The following is a 21,160-nucleotide window of genomic DNA, read 5'->3' as shown; positions in this document are numbered from 1 at the left end:
TTGAGGTGCTGGAGTCCTGAGAAGGGCAATGAAGCTGGGGAAGGGAGTGGAGAGCAAGTGTTGTGAGGAGCAGCTGAGGGAACTGGGCTTGTTCACCTGAGGCAAAACCTCACTCCCTGCAACTCCCTGAAAGGAGGTTGATGCCAGGTGGGGGTCGGTCTCTTCTCCCAACATGGGACAAGGTGAGAGGAAATGGCCAGAAGGGATATTGGATATTAGAAGAAACTTCTTCCCTGAAAGGGTTCTCAAAGCCTGGCCCAGGCTGCCCAGGGAGGTGGTTGAGTCCTCATTCCTGAGGTGTCTCAGAGGCAGAGACATGGCACTGAGGGCCATGGTTTAGCAGCAGCCTTGGCAGGGTTAGGGAATGGTTGGACTGGGTGACCTTGAAGGGCTTTTCTAACCCAAACAATTTGATGATTGGTTGCTGGATGCTGGAGGTACCTTCTGCCCTGTCACACAGCAGCCTGCCAAGTCTGCAGGCACAGCACTGCCTCAGCTTTTGCTTCATTTCTTCTGGGGGGCTTGCAGACCAGCAAGAAATGATCTGTGTTGGAGGATGCTGGAGCAGTAAGGTTATGGTTTGGGTGGTAGCACACAGCCTTTGTGTACTCGAGGTTCTAGCTATCAGCTGGCCCCATTCAGCTGGTGGACCACATGTGTACACATATCCCTTGATCTGGGGGCTTCTCTGGGCCTTCAGGGTCTTTGGAGTTTGCATCAGGGGAGGAATGAGCCAGCTTTAAACCTCATTAGTTCCTGGAGCTAGGATATCACTTGTCAGTAATGGGAGGTAACCTTGGCTTAACTTGAGCTGGGCTGATCCCCTCTCTGCCAGCTTGTGGGTGACTGCAGCTTGCCCCTTAATGGTCTAAGAGTATTCTAGGAGAATATTTTGTGCTTCAGATCAGTTTCTGCCATAACCATGTTGCTAGGAAGGGACTTCTTCTGCTTAAAACAAGGGTTTGTTTTCCTTGCTCTTCTTACAAAGAACATCTGATACAGAGAGGTAGGAAACCAAGGCTGTTTTCCCTGCTCCAGAGCTCCTTGGCTCCTCTACTCCTGCATAAAGGGAGGGTCAAGTCAAACTCCCCTGCTTGGTGGAGGGCTGTGGCCCATGAGAGAGGAGCAAAAGGGAAGGAGGAGGCAGCAAACCTGTGGGTAAAGTATGACTGCGAAACCAGAAGAACAGCTGGAGGAGTCTACTGCAGAGCCCAGGGCTGGAGAACTTCTTAATCCAAGGTTCATTTGGCTCTGATGAGACTCTTGGATGTCCCTGTGGCCACAGGCTGAGTGTACCCCTGTGACAGAGGCTCACAGAACACTGGAACTGGCTGCCCAGGGAGGTTGTGGAGTCTCCTTCTCTGGAGACTTTCAAGCCCCATCTGGATGTCTTCCTGTGCAACCTGTGCTGGATTCTATGCTCCTGCCCTGGCAGAGGGGGTTGGACTTGATGACCCTGGGAGATTCCTTCCAACCTCTCACATCCTGTGAGCCTGGGACATGCCTATGGGTCAGGGCACCACTGTTCCCCATCCCTGCTCCTGCTGCCTGGACTTGAAATGAGTCAGAGTTGGTAGCTAAGCCCTTTGGAGGACCTGAGCCTGAAATGAAAGCACCTCAGCTCACTCTCACACCCCAGCCAAAAGGAGGTCAGAGCTACCACATCAAGGGTCCTGAAGAGGAACTGCCTTGGGCACTGTGGAGCTGGTGGAAAGTATTTTTCAGCCTTGGCACCACTGGCAGCTGCCTCTGCAGGATGTGAGCTTTGGCTGTCTGAAGGGTCATCTGAGTGCATCTGCTCTGGAGAGCTGAAGACCTCTTGGCCTCAGAGACTTCTTGGATGAAGCTTTGAGGCAAAGGCAAAAAGGAGGACAGCTGTGAGGCAAAGGCAAGAGGAGCTTCTGAGGGTTTCCTGCCCCTGTGAAGGATGCTACAAAAGAGGACCATGAAGTCTTGGGCAGGAGCCAGCATGTTCATTCACTGCCTCCTCACAGCCCTGGTGTTTCCCACCTGCTCATCCCCTGGCCCTTACAAAGAGCTTTTAAATCCCCCTTTTCTGGTAGCACTTCCAGGAACACCTCAGTCCAGCACCCTATGGTCCTCTGCAGGCAGTGGATGTAGGAGGACAGAAAAGGAGTAATCTATAGGTGAAAGATTTGCTTCTCCCAGCTTGAGCATCCAGCCACCCAGATTGGGAATGGAGAAGGTTTGACCCCATGCTGGTTAGAGGGCTGGGACCAAAGCAGAAGAAAATTGCAATGTCATGGAGAGGTTTTTTTTCCCTAGCAGAGCTTAGCAGCTTAGCAGCTCTGGAGACTTTGAGAAGAGACCAACCCCCTTCTCTGGGGACAGCTTAGCAGCTCTGGAGACTTTGAGAAGAGACCAACCCCCTTCTCTGCAGACAGCTTAGCAGCTCTGGAGACTTTGAGCAGAGACCAACCCCCTTCTCTGGGGACAGCTTAGCAGCTCTGGAGACTTTGAGAAGAGACCAACCCCCTTTTCTGGGGACAGCTTAGCAGCTCTGGAGACTTTGAGAAGAGACCAACCCCCTTCTCTGGGGACAGCTTAGCAGCTCTGGAGACTTTGAGAAGAGACCAACCCCCTTTTCTGGGGACAGCTTAGCAGCTCTGGAGACTTTGAGAAGAGACCAACCCCCTTCTCTGGGGACAGCTTAGCAGCTCTGGAGACTTTGAGAAGAGACCAACCCCCTTCTCTGCAGACAGCTTAGCAGCTCTGGAGACTTTGAGGAGATACCAACCCCCTTCTCTGCAGACAGCTTAGCAGCTCTGGAGACTTTGAGAAGAGACCAACCCCCTTCTCTGCAGACAGCTTAGCAGCTCTGGAGACTTTGAGAAGAGACCAACCCCCTTCTCTGCAGACAGCTTAGCAGCTCTGGAGACTTTCAGCAGAGACCAACCCCCTCCTCTGCAGACAGCTTAGTAGCTCTGCTGGGTGTCTGACCAGCCCTGAGGCTGCTCTCCTCAACAGAGATGTTCACTTCCAGTGGTGGGGCTGAAGTTCATCCCCAGAAGAGTGACACATTTGAGTCAATATTTGTGCATCTTTCACCTTTTTCAACCTTCTGCAGGGGTATTTGCTAGCAAGGTTGACATTCATGGCAAGCCCCAGTGCTTGTGATGGGACTTGGCTGCTTCATAGATGAGGATGCAAGCTGGGTTCAGGTTCTTCATCACATCTTGAAGCCCAAGAGTCTGCTTTGGAAGCACTCTGCTCAGCACAGGGCTTTTGCTGGGCCAGTAGATGCCTGTGCTGTTGCTCACCCTGCTGATACTTAGCTTGCAGCACTGAAGGTGCAGGTTTCACCATGCAGATGTGGCGATGAATTTCCCCTCCCTCTGGTTTTGGGTACGCTACATGCTGTGGTTCCCTCCTTAGTGGGTGTTTTCTTCCCCAGAAGTGGCTGCTTTCAAGGTGCACTTGCAGTCTGCAAAGGGAAAGCTCTCCATAAACTCATGGAATGGCTTGGAAAGGGTCTTGAAAGCTCATCCAGCCCAACCCCCCTGCAGCCAGCAGGGGCATCTGCAACTACAGCAGGTTGCTCACAGCCCCACACAACCTGAGCTGCAATGCTTCCAGCCATGGGGCAGCTCGGGCCAGGCTCTCACCACCCTCAGTGGAAAACATCTCTTCCTTCTGTTTAGCCTGAAATTAGTAATCCAGCTCCAGCAGAGTGTTCAGGTTTGAGCCCCTCACTCCAAGAAGGACATTGAGGTGTTGGGAGTCTGTCCAGAGAAGGGTAACAAAGCTGGGGAAGGGCCTTGATCACAAGTCCTGTGAGGAATGGCTGAAGGAACTGAGGTTGTTAAGCCTTCAGAATAGAATAGAATAGAATAAACCAGGTTGGAAGAGACTTTCAAGATCATCGTGTCCAACCTATCATCCAACACCGCCTAATCAACTAACCCATGGCACCAAGCACCCTGTCAAGTCTCCTCCTGAACACCTCCAATGATGGTGACTCCACCACCTCCCCGGGCAGTCCATCCCAATGGGCAATCACTCTCTCAGTGTAAAACTTCCTCCTGACCTCCAGCCTGAACCTCCCCTGGTGCAGCTTGAGACTGTGTCCTCTTGTTCTGGTGCTGGGTGCCTGGGAGAAGAGACCAACCCCCACCTGGCTACAACCTCCCTTCAGGGAGTTGGAGAGAGCAATAAGGTCACCCCTGAGCCTCCTCTTCTCCAGGCTAAGCAACCCCAGCTCCCTCAGCCTCTCCTCACAGGGCTGTGTTCCAAGCCCCTCACCAACTTTGTTGCCCTTCTCTGGACACCTTCCAGCAAGTCAACCTCCTTCCTAAACTGAGGGGCCCAGAACTGGACACAGTACTCGAGGTGTGGCCTAACCAGTGCAGTGTACAGGGGCAGAATGACCTCCCTGCTCCTGCTGGCCACACTGTTCTTGATGCAGGCCAGGATGCCACTGGCCCTCCTGGCCGCCTGGGCACACTGCAGGCTCATGTTCAGCCTACCATCAACCAGCACCCCCAGAAGAGAAGGCTGAGGGGAGACCTCATTGTCCTCTACAACTCCCTGGAAGGAGGTTGGAGTGGTGGTGGTAGGGGGTTGGTCTCTTCTCAAATGCACCAAGTGAAAGCACAAGAGAAAAGGGCCTCAAGTTGTGCCAGGGGAGGATCAGGTTGGTTATTAGGAGCAACTCCTTCCCAGCAAGGGTTCTCAGGCACTGCCCCAGGCTGCCCAGGGAGGTGGTGGAGTCCCCACCCCTGGAGGTGTTTAAGGGCTGTGTGGCTGTGGCGCTGAGGGATGTGGTTTCGTGGCAGCGGCTTAGCAGCAGCAGCAGCAGCGGGGGTGGGATTGTGAGCTCTGGGGGAGCGGTTGGACTGGAGGATCTCAAAGGTCTCCTCCACCCCCAGGAGTTCTGCGGTCCTCTAAGAGGTTAATACCGGCTGCAGGTTGCAGCGCAGGGCTGGGCGTCACGCACAGCACTAATTCAGTGGTGCCTCAAGGCGCTTTGAGCTGATTGCTCACTCAAGTTTCTTTGTGGTTTGCACTTCATTCCTTCTCCTTGGCTGGGTGAAAAGAGGGTAAGCTTGTCTACAACGGAGTAGTGGATGAAAGCCTGGGAAGCCAATTCTCGCCCTTGGCCGTGAGCAGAGGGCCTTAAAGGGCATGTTTCTGCCAGCCCCATCAATCCTGCTCGGCTGTACCCAGCATCTGGCTACAAAACCTCCCTGCGAGGAGGGCTGGGGCTTTGTTGGGAAGGGGTTGGCTCAGCCCTAGCCTTTCTGAGGGGGTGGGGGTGGTGTTCAGCTGCAATTTCTGCTTCAGCTTTCCATTTCTACTCTTAACTTTCCATTTCTGCTCTCGTTTTCCTTTCCGGTTACGCTTCAGGGCAGCGACACGTGGGCTTTAGCCTCTCAGGCTGTGTTTTCCACCGCCCCCCCCTGCACTTTTAAGTGGTGGCCCTCAGCACCTTTGGGGCTTGCAGGGCTCAGGGTGGAAAAAAAAGTAGTCTCAAACGAGTTCTGTGGCAAAAGTTGGCTTTGTTTGTGCCTGCCTGGAACGGGCTCCAAAACCGCTCCCCGCGGGTCCTCTCCGGAAGCGGCGTGCAGGGTTGTTATCTGTCCTCTTCTACTCCGCTTCCTTCTCTTCCTCCTCCTCCTCCTCCTGAAGAACAAAGATATAAACACAGAGCTGAAGAGATGCAGGAAGTGAAGAGGGAAAAAATACGGAATAACCGACTTGGCTGCCCAGGGGAAACCACAAATACCAGCCTGGGAGTAAACAGCGCTGACAGCCCTGCAGAGCAGCGCCCGGGGCTGGACCTCCCCCTGCGGGGGTGAGGAGGGGCAAAACTTGCTTGAAGTTTCATAGTTTCATAGTTTCATTCAGGGTTGGAAGGGACCACAAGGATCATCTAGTTCCAACCCCCCTGCCATGGGCAGGGACACCCCACACTAGATCAGGCTGGACAGAGCCTCATCCAGCCTGGGCTGAAACACCCCAGGGACAGGGCCTTGACCACCTCCCTGGACAACCCATTCCAGGGTTTCATCACTCTCATGGGGAAGAACCTCCTCCTCACATCCAGCCTGAATCTCCCCACCTCCAGCTGCATTCCATTCCCCCTAGTCCTATCACTACCTGAGATCCTGAGTAGTCCTTCCCCAGCCTTCCTGTAGGCCCCCTTCAGATACTGGAAGGCCACAATGAGGTCACCCCGGAGCCTTCTCTTCTGCAGACTGAACAGCCCCAACTCCTTCAGTCTGCCCTCATAGGAGAGGTGCTCCAGCCCTCTGATCATCCTTGTGGCCCTTCTCTGGACACGTTCCAGCACCTCCAGATCCCTCTTGTAATAGGGGCTCCAGAACTGGACACAGTACTCCAGGTGGGGTCTCACCAGGGCTGAGTAGAGGGGGAGGATCACCTCCCTCGACCTGCTGGCCACACTTCTCCTGCTGCAGCCCAGGATCTGATTGGCTTTGCGGGCTGCAAGTGCACACTGAGAGCTCCTGCTGAGCTTTTTGTCCACCAAGTTTCTAAAGCCTGTAGGTAGGACGCCGCTGATAGAGATGATGTTGAAAGCCTTGTGAGCTTGAGGAGGCTTAGCAAGCCCAGCTGCAGTTCCAGTGCTGTTTTCAGCTGAATTAAAAGGCAATCAGCTGGCCTCATCAAGCTGAAGTCTGGAGGCAGCTGGGTTTGGGCTTAACGGGAGGAGAGCAGCTTGCACGTAGAATCATGGAATCGTTGAGGAGCTGCCATGTGAGCACAGGCTGAGAGAGCTGGGTTTGTGCAGCCTGGGGAGAAGAAAGCTTAGGAGTGACCTTATGCCATGGACCAGCACACTGAGGGTGGCTACCAAGAAGATGGAGACTCTCATTTGACAAGGAGTCCCATGGGAAAGACAAGAGGTGATGGGGACAAGGTGCTGCTGGGGAGATTCCCTTTGGACTCCAGGAGGAAATGTTTCCCCAGGAGAACAGGTGGACACTGGAATCATCTCCCAGGGGAAGTGGTGGATTCCCCTACACAGGACAGCTTCAAGACTCAGCTTGCCAGGGTGCTGGGCCAGCTCCTTTCAACTGGACTATTAACTAGAAAGATTCAACTAGATGGTCCTTGGGGTCCCTTTCAACCTGGCATTCTGTGATCCTGTGAATCATTTAGGTTGGGAGAAACCTTTCAGACCATGGAGTCCAACCCTTAAGCCAGCACTGCCAGGGCACCACTAAACTGTGGCCCTCAGCACCATATCTACACAGCTTGGGAACCCCTCCAGGAATGGGGACTCCACCACTGCCCTGGCAGCCTTGACAACCCTTTGGGGGAAGAAATTGTTCCTCATGTCCAACTTAAACCCCCCCTGGCACAGCTTGTGGCTGTATCCTCTCATCCTAAGACTTGTGGGTCTCTGAGTGATGATCTGGGGATCCTTTGGGGGGAAGAAATTGTTCCTCATGTCCAACCTGAACCTTCCTTGGCACAGCTTGTGGCTGTATCCTCTCATCCTAAGACTTGTGGGTCTCTGAGTGATGATCTGGCAATCCTTTGGGGGGAAGAAATTGTTCCTCATGTCCAACCTGAACCTTCCTTGGCACAGCTTGTGGCTGTATCCTCTCATCCTAAGACTTGTGGGTCTGATCTGGGGGGGTCCTGCCCGTTGCTTTCACAAAGGAGACCCTGCAATCAGAGTCAGCAAAGGGCTGGGTGTGAGCAGCCCCAGAGCTCTGCTCTGTAGGATCATCTCTTAGTCGTGTGACTTCTGCTCTCCAGGGGCTGGCTGCTGAAACCCCTCAGGTCATGGGGGGCTTTCCCCCCTCCCTGCCTTTCTGCCCCTCTGACAGGGCTCTTGATGCCAGTGGGACTTTGCACAGCTCCCATGAACCATTCACACTCAGAACCCCAAAAAAGAGGCACGGGGAGGCAGAGGCAATTAAAAGGGCAGCTCAGCTCAGCTCAGCTTTCTGGCTATACAGCCTTCTCCTAAAATAAGCAGCAGTTGGAGCATCCACCTCCCAGCAGAAAGGCCTCCTCTCTCTGGGCCAGATCCCACAGCCTTTCAAAGCACAAAAGGCTTAGCTCCCTGGGTGCAGGGCTTGGGGCTGGTGCAGGCTTCACTTCTGCTGGTGCATGGAGCTGGGCACAGCTGTAGGGCTTGGGAGGGGGTGAGGTGAAAGCTCTGCTGTTCAGATCTGGGACGGAAGCCTTTTCTGTGCTGAAGCATGGAAGGAGGTTGCAGTTTAGTATCTGGACATCCTTCTTCACCTGAGTGAGTATAAGAAAGACATTAAGGTGCTGGAGCAGGTACAGAGAAGGGCAGCAAAGCTGGTGAGGGGTTTGGAGAGCATTTCTTATGAGGAGAGGCTGAGGGAACTGGGGTTGTTTAGCCTGAAGGAGAGGCTGAGGGGAGACCTCGTTGCCCTCTACAGCTACCTGAAGGGAGCTTAGAGTGAGGCTGGCCTTGGTCTCTTCTCCCAGGTAACTAATGACAGGACAAAAGGCAGTGGCCTCAAGCTGTGCAAGGGGAGGTTTAGATTGGGGATCAGGAAAAATGTCTTTGCTGCAAGAGTGGTCAGGGATTGGAAGAGGCTGCCCAGGGAGGTGGTGGAGTCCTCATCCCTGGATGGCTTAAAAAATGAGTAGATGTGGCACTTTGGGGCATGGGCTAGTGGTCGTGGGGGTGTTGGGTAGGAAGTTGGACTTGTTGCAAAAGACCTCTAGGATCATCCTCAGTGATCCTATGATTTAGGACCTGGGCTTTAGCATCACTTGAGCTGCCCTAGCCCCTCTATGTCCCCACTGACTGAGCATGGGCAGAGCTTGAAGGGTCAGGTGTGGCTGAGGCAGGGAGGTTTCCCTACTTGGCTGGCTGGTACCAGTGGAATACATGGGACAGCAGTGTGAGAGCCAGACTGGGACTTCCTGGAAGTGAAGCACTGCTGGCTGCTCCTGCCTAAGGAACATGGTGCCCAGGTGGCCAAGAAAGCCAATGGCATCCTGGCCTGCATCAGGAACAGTGTGGCCAGGAGGAGCAGGGAAGTCATTCTGCCCTGTGCTCAGCACTGGTTAGGCCACAGCTTGAGTCCTGTGTCCAGTTCTGGGCTCCTCAGTTTAAGAAGGACATTGAGACTCTTGAAGGTGTCCAGAGAAGGGCAACAAAGCTGGGGAGGGGTCTGGATCACAGCCCTGTGAGGAGAGGCTGAGGGAGCTGGGGTTGCTTAGCCTGGAGAAGAGGAGGCTCAGGGGAGACCTTCTTGCTCTCTCCAACTCCCTGAAGGGAGGTTGTAGCCAGGTGGGGGTTGGTCTCTGCTCTCAGGGATCCAGCACCAGAACAAGAGGACACAGTCTCAGACTGCACCAGGGGAGGTTTAGGCTGGAGGTGAGGAGAAAGTTCTGTACAGAGAGAGTTGTTAGCCATTGAGATCTGCTGCCCAGGGAGGTGGTGGAGTCCCCATCCCTGGAGGTGTTCAAGAGGGGATTGGATATGGCACTTGGTGCCATGTTCTAGTAGTCATGAGGTGTTGGGTGACAGGTTGGGCTTGATGATCTCTGAGGTCTTTTCCGACCTTGTTGACTCTGTGATTCTATGGTGCACATGGAGGTGCTGTCCAGGGAGGTGGTGGAGTCTCCATCAGTGGAGACATTCAAAAGTAGCCTGGATGTGGCCCTGTGTGCCCTTCTCTGTGTGTACCTGCCGTGGCAGGGAGGTTGGACTTGATCCCTGGAGATCACTTCCAAGCTCTACCATTCTGAGAGGTAAACACAGTGTCACTGAAGTGAGTGAAGCACAGCTGCAGGGTAGTTTGGCATGGGAAGTGTGAATGGGAGGGGAAGGAAAAGCTGTCTGTGGCGAGCAGAGGCTGCTCTGCGTGGTTTCAGTCTGCCCTGGTGAGCAGGACCTGAATCTGCTTTGTTGCAATGCCTGGAAGCAAGATGCGGAGCCAAGAGGCAGAGCTGATGCTCCAAAGTCAGGCCCGGCAGACATTACTCAACGGCACAGGATGTTCCCTGCAGGCATGGCTTTGCTGGGAGGCCTGGATCATCCCTGCTGGGAGGCCTGGATCATCCCTGCTGGGAGGCCTGGATCATCCCTGCTGGCCCAGCTGAGCACCTCGCTCTCCACATCAAATTCCACTCTCAGCAAGTGCAGCCTGTGAGGGTTCAGCTAGGAAGCGTGATGGCTTCCTTGGGAGCAGACACTGCCCTGGGCATCCCCGAGGGCCTCATTGCCACACCCAGGGCTGCAGGTTGCTGAGCTGAAGCCTCTCTTTGTTCGGCACTTTTGCCACCTCGCAGCTCTCTGCTGCAGAAAGCTGTTGCTTGCAGCAGGGGAGTGAAGCTGGTGGGAGCAAAACTGGGGCAGGAACATGAGACTGGGACCTCAGTGCTGCCCAGTTCTCCCCTGCCTGAGGATCCAGCTCAAAGCATGGTCTTTTTTTTTGCCCCCTCTGCCTTTCACTTGGAGGGTTTGTGCCTCGGTCCTGCCTGGCTATTGTGGTGAATTAATCCATGCTGCCTCCTTCAAGACCTCTCAGGGGTGGCTGCCAATCCTCCTTTTGAGCTCAGACATCAGGAGGCAAGGGCAAGGCAGAGAGATTTGCGAGCGTGGCCCCGTCCTGGGGCGCTGGGAGGTCTCTCTGTCAAGCTCCAGCAGCTCATGGGCTGGAGCAGCCCTTTGCTTGTTTATTTATTTATGTTTAGGGTCGCTTGGGTGGTTGGTTTTTCTTTTCACACGGGGAGTTACACACCCATGAAGCCTGGAAATAGCTGGGCAGTGACTCACTCAGGCAGGGGCTGCTTTAACTGCTCTGCCCTGGGAAGCAGCTGCGTTTGGCAGCTGGGGGAGCCGGGGGCGGGGGGAAGAAGGCTCTTCACAAAAGGTTTGAGTCCACAAGAGCAGAAGGTTTCACTCCCTGGGTGTTTGGTTTACCTCCCAGCTGGGTGTCCCCGGCTTGCCACGTGTGGCTTTTGTGTTTCTACCTCAGCTCAGCACCCAGGGCCTGAGGTGAAGCTGGGGGAGAAGCTTTGCCTTGAAGCTCGCCCCTCCAGCCCCTGAGGGAGGCTTACAAGAAAGCTGGGCAGGGGCTTTCTGCAAGGGCTTCTTGGGATAGGATGAGGGGGAATGGGTTGAAGCTGGAGGAGGAGAGCTTTAGACTGGAGATTAGGATTCAATTCCTGACAGTGAGAGTGGTGAGACACTGGAACAGGTTGCTCAGGGAGGCTGGGGATACCCCTCAAGGCCAGGCTGGATGATGCCTTGAGCCACCTGGGCTGGTGGGAGGTGTCCCTGCCCATGGCAGGGGGGTTGGGTTGGAACTGGATGATCTTTAAAGTGATCTTTAACCCTTCCTGTGCTGTTAAGTTTCTGAATAGCTGGGGGATGCAGCTGCTGGTGAGGTCCTCAGCACAGGCACCATGCTGCTTCAGCTTTAGGATGATTTGTACTGAGGTAGAACAAATGGCAGGGCCAGGACCTTTCCCAGGGAGCAGGGGCAAGAAAATGTGAGCTGATGCCTGCAGAATCACAGAATGGTTTGGGTTGGAAGGGACCTTAAAGCTCATCCAGTTCCAACCCCCCCTGTCGTGGGCAGGGACACCTCACACCAGCCCAGCTTGCTCAAGGCATCATCCAGCCTGGCCTTGAGGGGTATCCTATCCACAGCCTCCCTGGGCAACCTGTTCCAGTGTCTCACCACCATCACTGTCAAGAATTGAGTCCTAATCTCCAGTCTAAAGCTCCCCTCCTCCAGCTTCAACCCATTCCCCCTCATCCTATCCCAAGGGGCCTCTACCTCGGCACAAATCATCCTAAATCTGAAGCAGCATCCTGCCTGTGCCCTGGACCTCACCAGCAGCTGCATCCCCCAGCTAGTCAGAAGCTTCACAGGGGCTGATGCCAAGGCCACGGGGTGGGGGTCTCCCTGTCTGTGGTGCCAGCACTGAGGTGTCTGTCTGTCTGTCTTTCCCCAGAATGGCTGCAGTCTGTCCAAGCGATGATGATCCTCTCAGTCATCTTCAGTGTCTTGTCCCTGTTCTGGTTCTTCTGCCAGCTCTTCACCCTCACCAAGGGTGGGAGGTTTTACATCACTGCCTTCTTCCAAATCCTAGCTGGTAAGTGGGGCTTGATGGATGGGGGGAAAGGGGGGAGGGGGTGGTTTGTGTGATGCTGGAAGCGAGCATGCTCTGGGGTGCTGAAACAGGAGAGCCACTGAATGGTCTCCTGCAGGGCTTAGTGATGGGGAAGGGGGATGAATCATTTGGGTCTGCTGAGGTCTCACACTGCTGGCTGAGAGAGATGGGCAGCAGTGCCCTGACAGCCAAGGAGGGCAGGGGCTGGGCTGCACTACAGCTTTGTCTGTGGCTCAGGGGAAGTGGGGAGTGGAGGTAAGGGCAACAAGAGATGCACAAGGTCAGTTGGGTCTGTTGTACAGTATCAGGGCAGGATGTGTCCCACCCCAGGAGGGGGCCCATCTGTCAGGGCCTATGACATGTGTCTGGCCCTGGGCAACCTGATCTAGCTGGAGATGTCCCTGCTGACTGGGGGGGGGTGGACAAGATGACTTTTAAGGGTCCCTTCCAACCCTATGCAATGTGTGACTGTATCCAAGCTGTGCATCATGGAGAAAGTTCTTCACTGAGAGAGTAATTGGCCATAGGAATGTGCTGCCCAGGGAGGTGGTGGAGTCCCCATCCCTGGGGGTGTTCAAGAGGGGATTGGATGTGGCACTTGGTGCCATGGTCTAGTCATGAGGTCTGTGGTGCCAGGTTGGACTCAATGATCTTTGAGGTCTCTTCCAGCCTTGGTGATACTGTGATACTTGAAGCCATGGTTTAGTAGTCATGAGGTGTTGGGTGACAGGTTGGACTTGATGATCTCTGAGGTCTTTTCCAGCCTGGTTGATTCTGTGATTCTAAGTCCCCAGCAGTCAGAGTTTCAAGCAGAAAGTGATGCCTCTTGTGGCCAGCACTCCGCTCCTCAGGCCAGGCCTAGAGGGAGGGCGGTGGCGCTGGGAGGAGACGGTGTCAGCCCCAAGGGTGTGCTGGAAGGTGCAAGAGGGACACTGCCCCAGCCAGGAAGGTTTTGGAGGGGCAGGGTGCCAGACCCACCTAGCTGGAGGCAAAGCTCTGCTGGTGGTGCTGGGTGGTGGGACAGGCAGGACATGCATGGGGGCTGCCAGACTGAGGGTCTGCTTGCTCAGCTCTCAGCTTGAGGTGGGGTGCTGAGGGTGCAGGCTGGCTGTGCTGGTTCTGGGACCCACCTTTGATGGGCTGGGCAATGTTTCCACAACTGCTGGCGGGGTGGGGGAAGCAGTGAGGATGAAAAAGGATCCAATGATTATTTATAAACTTAACCAAGAGGGGGCCTGGTGCTCTCCACCTCAGCAAAGAGCCTGCTGGAGCTGCAGGGTGAGCCAGCTGACTCTGACCTGTCAGCCACTATTTTTAACTCTTGGAGAACCCAGCAGTGGCAGTGAGCCAAGGTTCATGTCCTACATTGTGGTTCTACCAAATATAGCTGCTGGCAAGCCACTGGCTCCATTTACCTTTCCATGTATGAAACCAGGGGAGAGGCTTCTCAAGCATTCAGAGTAGGAACATTCAACCATGTACCAAGGTCTGCCTGCCTGGGCAAGAGACCAAGCATTTAGATGTGAGCCTAAAAGCCAGCCTAGCTCCTGCCACTAAAGCAGTGGAGAAAACTCATCCACTGACTTTAGATGAAGCTTCACAGAACCACAGAATTGTCAGGGTTGGAAGGGACCTCAAGGCTCAGCCAGTTCCAACCCCCCTGCCATGGGCAGGGACACCTCACACTACAGCAGGTTGCTCACAGCCACATCCAGCCTGGCTGCAAACACCTCCAGGGATGAGGCTTCCACCACCAAGCTTCTGGGCATCCTTTAAGCCTCTGGCCTCCACACAGCCTGGAAAAGCCTTCAGCTGACCTGGATTAGCAAGGGTGGCATGGAATCTGTCCTAAGTGTACCTGCTGCTCGGCCAGCAGGCAGGTGGTGAGTTCAGATCAGTTCACTGTCTCAGAAAGATGGATGTGTAGAAACCCATTAGAGCCCTGGAGACAAGGAGGAGAAATGGGCATTAATAATGCAGTTATCTGCCTGAGAGCTTCTCTAAGAGATCTGGCAGCAGAAGGCTTCTCTCTCATGGGTGACTGCTGGGGAAATCTCATTCTCAGAGGAAGAGAAAATGGGATTGCAACCCTCCTGTCCATGCTGGGTCCTAAGGGGGGATAGGATCAGGACTACTGTCTCTTTCCTTGTTGAAGCAGGAGACAAAGCCATCCTCAGCCAGCATGAAGGACAGGAAAAGTGTGACCTGATCACCATGAAGCTTCCTTGTGGCCTCCTATGCAGAGGTCTGGGTCTGAATGGGCCATGCAGAGCTGGGCATTGGTAGCCATCCTTGCTGTGTTCCCTGGCCAAGGCTGGAGGAGGGGGCTTGAGGCAGCTGTGGTCTTGGTGGCTCAAAGTCTCAGGGTTGTTGGTAGGAAACTGGACAGCATGTCAGCACTGGAGATCCCACTTGGAGGTGTGGATGGCTCTGCTCAAAGGAGCTGAACCTGCTGTGGTCTGTGTGCAGCTTGCTGTCTAAAGCCACTGGAGGGAATTTGTGTGGCCTTCAGGCTCTGCAGTTGTTCATCCATGCCTTGCAATGCCCGGGCACCACAAAGCTCTGCTGCAGGTCTGCAGACTTGCCTTTATGCTCAGCTCCAGGAAAGCTGGAGAGGACCTCCCTCCTCCTGGGATGGGATGAGAAGGCTCTTCCTGAACTCCTCCACCACCCCATACCTCTTCCTGGGGGTCATGCAGCTTGGCAAAGCTGAAGGTCTCCTGTTTTGGAGCCTGAACAACAGCAATGCTGGACCTGAATCAGTGGGTGCCAGAAGCACAGCCACTGTTGGATGGCAGAGCTGGGCACTAGTGCCCTGAGAGCCAGCAGGGAGGGCAGGGGCTGGTCCCTATTATGATTTCCCCTGTAGCTCAACAGAAGTGAGGAGAGGAGGTCACCTGGGGGTGTTGTGCAGTGGCAGGGCATGGTGCATTCCCCAGCATCTTCTCCACACTGCTTGGAAATATGCTCTGACAAGCCTTGTCCTCCACAGCTCCTTTAGCTCTTGCTGAGCAGTGCTCAGATCCCATCTGGGGCTGCTCTTCTCCAGGCTCTCAGCCCCAGGGCTCTCAGCCTTTGCTCCTCCCAGAGCTGCTCCAGGCCCCTCAGCATCTTTGCAGCTTCCCCTGGACTCTCTCCAGCAGTTCCCTGTCTCTCTGAACTGGGGAGCCCAGAACTGGACTCCAGATGTGGCTTCACTAAGGCAGTGTAGAAGGGGAGAAGAATGTCCCTCGACCTGCTGGCCACACTCTTCATGCACTTCAGGAGACCATTCCCCTTTTTGACCATGAGCACACATTGCTGGCTCACGGGGAACTTGTTGCCCACCAGGACTCCCAGGTCCTTCTCTGCAGAGAAGATCACCACCTTGTCTGCACTGGTGCAGGGGGAGGTTATTCCTCCCCAGGTCACAGGAGCACAGGATGGACATTGAGACACTTGAACATGTCCAGAGAAGGGCAACGAGGGAGAGGCCTTGAGCACAGCCCTGTGAGGAGAGGCTGAGAGAGCTGGGGTTGCTTAGCCTGGAGAAGAGGAGGCTCAGGGGAGACCTCATTGCTCTCTACAACTACCTGAAGGGTGGTTGAGCCAGGAGGGGGTTGGTCTCTTCTCTCTAGCAACCAGCACCAGAACAAGAGGACACAGTCTCAAGCTGTGCCAGGGGAAGTTTAGGCTGGAGGTGAGGAGAAAGTTCTTCGCAGAGAGAGTCATTCACCATTGGGATGTGCTGCCCAGGGAGGTATTGGAGTCCCCATCCCTGGAGGTGTTCAAGAGTGGATTGGATGTGGCACTTGGTGCCATGGTTTAGTCATGAGGTCTGTGGTGCCAGGTTGGACTTGATGATCTTTGAGGTCTCTTCCAACCTTGGTGATCACGTGATGTTAGGGATTGGAAGGGACCTCCAAAGATCCTCCACTTGCTGATGTATTTTTGCCTGCAGGTTGTCCTTGCCTGCAGGTTGTCCTTGCCTGCAGGTTGTCCTCCCCTCCCTGAGCAGGTCCTGCAGGCCCAGCCCAGCGCAGATGCTGCAGGAGTGCAGTCCAAGCCATCGCCTCCATTTGGCCCCATTCCTCAGGAGGACAATCACTGCTGTTATTTGCTGCTGTCTGTAGGTGCCCAGCGTGCCCACAGGCCTGTGCCCTGTCCCCCCAGCCCGGGGCAGGGCTATTGTTGTGCTGGCTGTGCATGGGCTGGGGCAGTAGGAGTTGCTCAGAGAATGGAAAGTGCCCCAGCGGCGCCTTGCTGAAACGTGTTCCCACTGCTGCACTTTGGCAGAACAAAGGAGCAGTGTCAAGTGGAACTGCAGCTCAAATATCACCCTGCTTAAATGTAGGTGGTCCTGAAGTCCGTGCAGCAGGGGGGGTTTGGAACTCTGCTCCAACAACAGCCCCACCACTGTATAATAGGAGTGCTGGGATGGACTGAAAGAGCTTGTTTTTTGGGGGCAGGAATAGAGGTGGCTTTGTGTGAGCTCTGGCCAGTCCCTAATGCTGATGGGTTGGTTTTGAAACAAAGCTGAAGCGTGGCTCACCGGAGCCAGGCCTGGCTGCACAGCCCCTGGGGAGCCCATGGCTGGGCAGGGTGGACAACAGCAGCTGGGGAAGAGGGACAGGCCACAAGCACAGTAGAGCAGGGTTGGTAGCTGAGGTCCTCACACAGCCCTGGGGGAGGGCAGGAGATGGCAAGGCACAGACCTGCCTGGCCTGAGCAATACTGGCTCCAGCTGTGTTGCCTGAGCAGAAGATAAAGTCTTGTGCCTTGAAGGGAATGAGGTTTGTGCCTGACCTCTTGCAGCAGCTCTGGTAGTGTGGTTCAAGCTACAGGCTGGGTTTTAAATAAGCCACCCAGGGGAGTGGGGCAGGTTTGGAGTGGGAGCTGGAGGGATAGCCAGTGCTTGCCTGATGAATGGATGAGCCCAGGTGATGCTCTGTCTTTAACTGCGCAGGGGGTTCCTGCTTTGCTTGCTCCAAGTACTCCTCCTTTGCTTGCTCCATGGATTCTAGCTGTGCAAGCTCCAGGGGCTCCTGCTTTGCTTGCTCCAGGGGCTCTGGCTTTGATTAGTCAAGAGCCTCCTCCTTTGCTTGCCCCAGGGGCTCCTCCTTTGCTTGCCCCAGGGGCTGCTCCTTTGCCTGCTCCAAGGGCTCCTACTTTGCTTGGTCAAAAGCCTGTGGCTTTGCTTGGTCAAGAGCCTCCAGCTTTGCTTGCCCCATGGGCTTTAGCTTTGCTTGGCCCAGAGGTTCCATCTTCACTTGGTCCAGGGGGTCCTGCTTTACTTGCTGACCCTGGCAGAGATGTCTTCACTCACCTGCAGCCAGGGCACAGCCCCCAGCATCACACTCCCCAATCATTCTGTGGTCTTCCAGAAGATGAAATACAGGGGGCCAACAATAAAAGCAGTTTCCCATGCTGGGGGGTGGGTATTATCCTCTCTGGCTCTGAGTTTCCAGCAGGAAGCTGCTTGTGTGCTAGGAAAAGAAGAAGTGGCCTCAAGTTGCACCAGGGGAGGTTTAGGTTGGTCGTTAGAAGAAACTTCCTGACTGAAAGGGTTCTCAAAGAACTGAAGCAGGCTTCAGCCCCTTCCATGGATGTGCTTCAAAGACACAGAGATGTGGTGCTGAGGGCCATGGTTTAGCACCAGCCTGGGTTTATACAGTGGTTGGACTAGATGATTTTGAAGGTCTTCTCCAAGCAAAACGATTTGGGGCTTTTTAGTCTGGAGAGGAGAAGACTGAGAGAGGATCTAATAAATGTCTATAAATGTGAGAGCTGGGGGTCAGGAAGGAGGGGACAGCCTCTGCTCACTTGTGCTCTGTGACAGGACAAGGGGCAATGGATGTAAAACTCCAGCACAGGAGGTTCCACCTCAACATGAGGAGGAACTTCCCTGTGAGGGTCCCAGAGCCCTGGAGCAGGCTGCCCAGAGAGGTTGTGGAGTCTCCTTCTCTGGGGACATTCAAGGCTCATCTGGATGTGTTCCTGTGTGACCTATGCTGGATTCTGTGGTCCTGCTGTGGCAGGGGGGTTGGACTGGATGATCTCTTTGGGTCCCTTCCAACCCCTGACATCCTGTGACCCCAAGATCCAGGGAGACATCTTGAGTTCTTTCTTTTTCCTTTCCTTAACGGCTGAACCACTCTGAGTGAGGCAGAGAAAAGCCTTACCAGAGTGATCTGCTTAACTCCATCAGCCTCAGAAAGGCAGAGCATTGATCCTGTGATGATTCTAACCCTTTCCCCCTTCTGTCCTTTCTTTCCCCCTTCTGTCCCCGGCAGGACTCTGCGTGATGAGCGGCGCTGCCATCTTCACAGTGAGGCACACGGACTGGCACCAAGCCTCGGAAAACACCTCCTATGGCTTTGCCTACATCCTGGCATGGCTGGCCTTCCCCCTGGCCCTCGCCAGCGGCATCATCTATGTCATCCTCCGGAAGCGCGAATGACGCCGCGGGGAGGCGGCCAGACCCCACCCAGGGCACTGACGGCGTCCGAGGAGGAGGAGGAGGCGAGATGGAAGGGGGGGGGGGGGGGGGAAGGGGGGGAGGGAAATAGACGAGAAAACGGAAAAGAGAATTAACCAGAAATGAACAAACAAACACAACCAAACTAAAATGAAAAAAAAAAGGAGAAAAGACAAAACAAAAAAAAAGGAGGGAGAAAAAAAAGGAGAGGGAAAATAAAAAGGAGAGAAAAAAAAAAAAAGAGAGAAAAAACCAAAAAAAGGAAAAAAGGAGAGTAAAAAAAAAAAAAAGGAGAAAAAAAAAGAGAGGGGAAAAAAAAAGAGAGGAAAAAAAGGAGAGGGAAAAAAAGGAGAGGGGAAAAAAAAGAAAAGGGGAAAAAAAGGAGAGAGAAAAAAAAAAGGAGGGAAAAAAGGGACAAAAGGAGGGAAAAAAAGGAGAAAAGAAGGGAAAAAAAAAAGAGGAAAAAAAAGGAAGAAGGAAAAAAAAAAAAGGAGGAAAAAAAATAATCAAAATAAAAGGGCAAAGGAATAAACCCTCCCAAAATCAAACCCTCCCTTCCTCCCCCTCCCCCCCCGCCAACAAAAAGGAAACACTCAAAGGGTTACTTGTTAATTGAAGATGTATATAGTATCTATGGTTTAAAACAAACCTATTTATAACACTTTTTACATATATGTACATAGTCTCGTTCGCTTTCGTTGACCCTACGCTGCCTTTGAAAGCCTAAAGCAAGTGCCTAAGGATCTATTACTCCTAACAATGTAACACGAGCGTGGTGATTTTATGGGGTTTTTGGTGTTTTGGTTTTATTTCCCCCCCTTCCCCCTCCTCTCTGACCTGAAGTCTCCTCCCTCCACCCCGTCCCAGCCCGTACGGAGCCGTCAGAACCACCACCCCCACCCCACCCCCGGCGGCTTTGAGTGGTTTCGGGCTGGGGCGAACGGGAGCGACGCCTTGTTGACACCAGCTGAAGGGGTTGGGCCTCGCTCCTGCCGCATGCTGTGATCTTGGTAATCGAAGTGCAGGTCCAGATCTGACCGGGAGAGGCTTCCCAAAGCTTTGAAGGGATTTCGGAGCAAAGGCTTTGATTGCCCCGCCGAGCGCCCTCGATGACTTAACGCGCCTAAATGACTTTCGGGTGCCTGAATTCCCTCCCTGGCCTCCCACCACACCCCCTGGGAATTTGGGCTTTTGAAATCACTTAGGTCGAACGGCAAACCCAGCGTGGGCTGTCCTCCTTCAGCCCCGCAGGCTCTGGGGGGTGCCGGTGGGGGCTGTGTGCCGAGCCGTGCCGTGCCGTGCCGTGCCGTGCCGTGCCGTGCCGAGCTGCCGGGGCAAAGCGAGCTGCGTTTTATTCCTTGCCGTGGAGCTAAAGTACAGCTGAGAGACGAAGAAGCTAAGCCCAGTATAGCAACGAAATCCAATAGCAGATGTATGAAATGGTGCTATCTATTTACCATTCCTTATATTGCTAAAGCCATTTTAACCCTTCTGCACTGGAAATTCACTTAACAGCCTTGAGGTTAAACAGCAGAAGCTAGAGGCCAGAGATTAATTCTGTGGACTATACATGAGCTGTAACTGCTTTTGTACTTAGATTTGCTCTTACTGTTATTATTGTTGTTGTTGTTGTTATTATTTTTAATAAAGCATTTATAACTGAGGTCCTTTTTTTTCCACCCCCCACCCCATTCCACTCCCCTCCCCCACCCCCCGACCCCTTTCCCGTGGTCAAGAGGAACAGAAAAAGCTCCAGGCAAGAGCCCTCTGGGGGGGGGGGGGGGTAGGGGGGTGGGGTGTCTGCTGGTGGAGCAAGGTGTCTGTCCCTCTGTCTGTGTGTCTGATGTGTCTGGCCATGAATTGAATGGGCACCTTGCACAGACCCCAGGCTGCCCTCTGAGGACTCCAGACACTGTTGCTGTTGTTGTCTTCGTTTCATTTTGGTCGTCTCTGGGTTTGTTGTTTCATTTTTGCTTTGCTTTTCTGATTTTATACCGACTGTGTGGACTAAGAAGCAATGAAATAAAAGTCAGAGTAACTCAGTTGCTTCTGCTCTTTTTGGCATTGGGGGGTGAGGGGGGTGATAAACTGGCCTGAGTTCCACCAGTCTGCTTCCATGGCCGTTCCCTGAAAGGTCTCTGTGATGGAGTGGCTCAGCCTGGTGAAGAGGAGGCTCCAGGGAGGCCTTCTGGTGGCCTTGAAGTGCTTCAAGGGAACCATCAGAAAGCTGGGGACAGAGTTTTGAGCAGTGCCTGTTGGGACAGGACAAGGGGAGATGGTTTGAAACTCAAAGAAGGAGATTGAGACTGGAGAGAAGGAAGAACTGTTTGACCCTGAGGGTGGTGAGAGCCTGTCCCAGGTTGCCCAGAGAGCTGGGAGCTGCCCCATGGCTGGAAGCATTGCAGGTCAGGTTGTTCGGAGCTGTGAGCAGCCTGCACTGGTTGCAGATGTCCCTGCTGGCTGCAGGGGGGCTGGACTGGCTGACCTTTGAAGATGCCTTCCAACCTAAACCATCTCAAGATTCTACAGCAAAGGGCAAAAATAAGAAAGGCTGGCATTTTCCTCTGGCTTTTTGGGGTTTCCTGATGTGGCTGCTGC

The 21,160-nt window shown here is 54.1% G+C and overlaps 1 protein-coding gene across 2 annotated transcripts in view; it reads left to right on the top strand.

Moving 5' to 3' along the window:
• PMP22 (peripheral myelin protein 22) overlaps positions 1–20,604 on the top strand; it is a 32,911-nt gene extending 12,307 nt beyond the window's left edge. For both annotated transcript variants that reach the window (XM_068169685.1, XM_068169686.1), the window contains exons 4-5: positions 11,947–12,087; positions 18,378–20,604. In XM_068169685.1, coding sequence (XP_068025786.1) covers positions 11,947–12,087; positions 18,378–18,544 — 308 coding nt within the window. In that variant the 3' untranslated portion in view covers positions 18,545–20,604. The remainder of the gene's footprint in view (positions 1–11,946; positions 12,088–18,377) is intronic.
• Positions 20,605–21,160: the final 556 nt, after the last annotated feature.

This window comes from Melanerpes formicivorus, unplaced genomic scaffold (genome assembly GCF_026170545.1).
Source record: "Melanerpes formicivorus ecotype bairdi unplaced genomic scaffold, bMelFor1.0.p_v2 SCAF_211, whole genome shotgun sequence".
NCBI lineage: Eukaryota > Metazoa > Chordata > Aves > Piciformes > Picidae > Melanerpes > Melanerpes formicivorus.
This window is presented reverse-complemented; position numbering and strand designations above follow the sequence as displayed.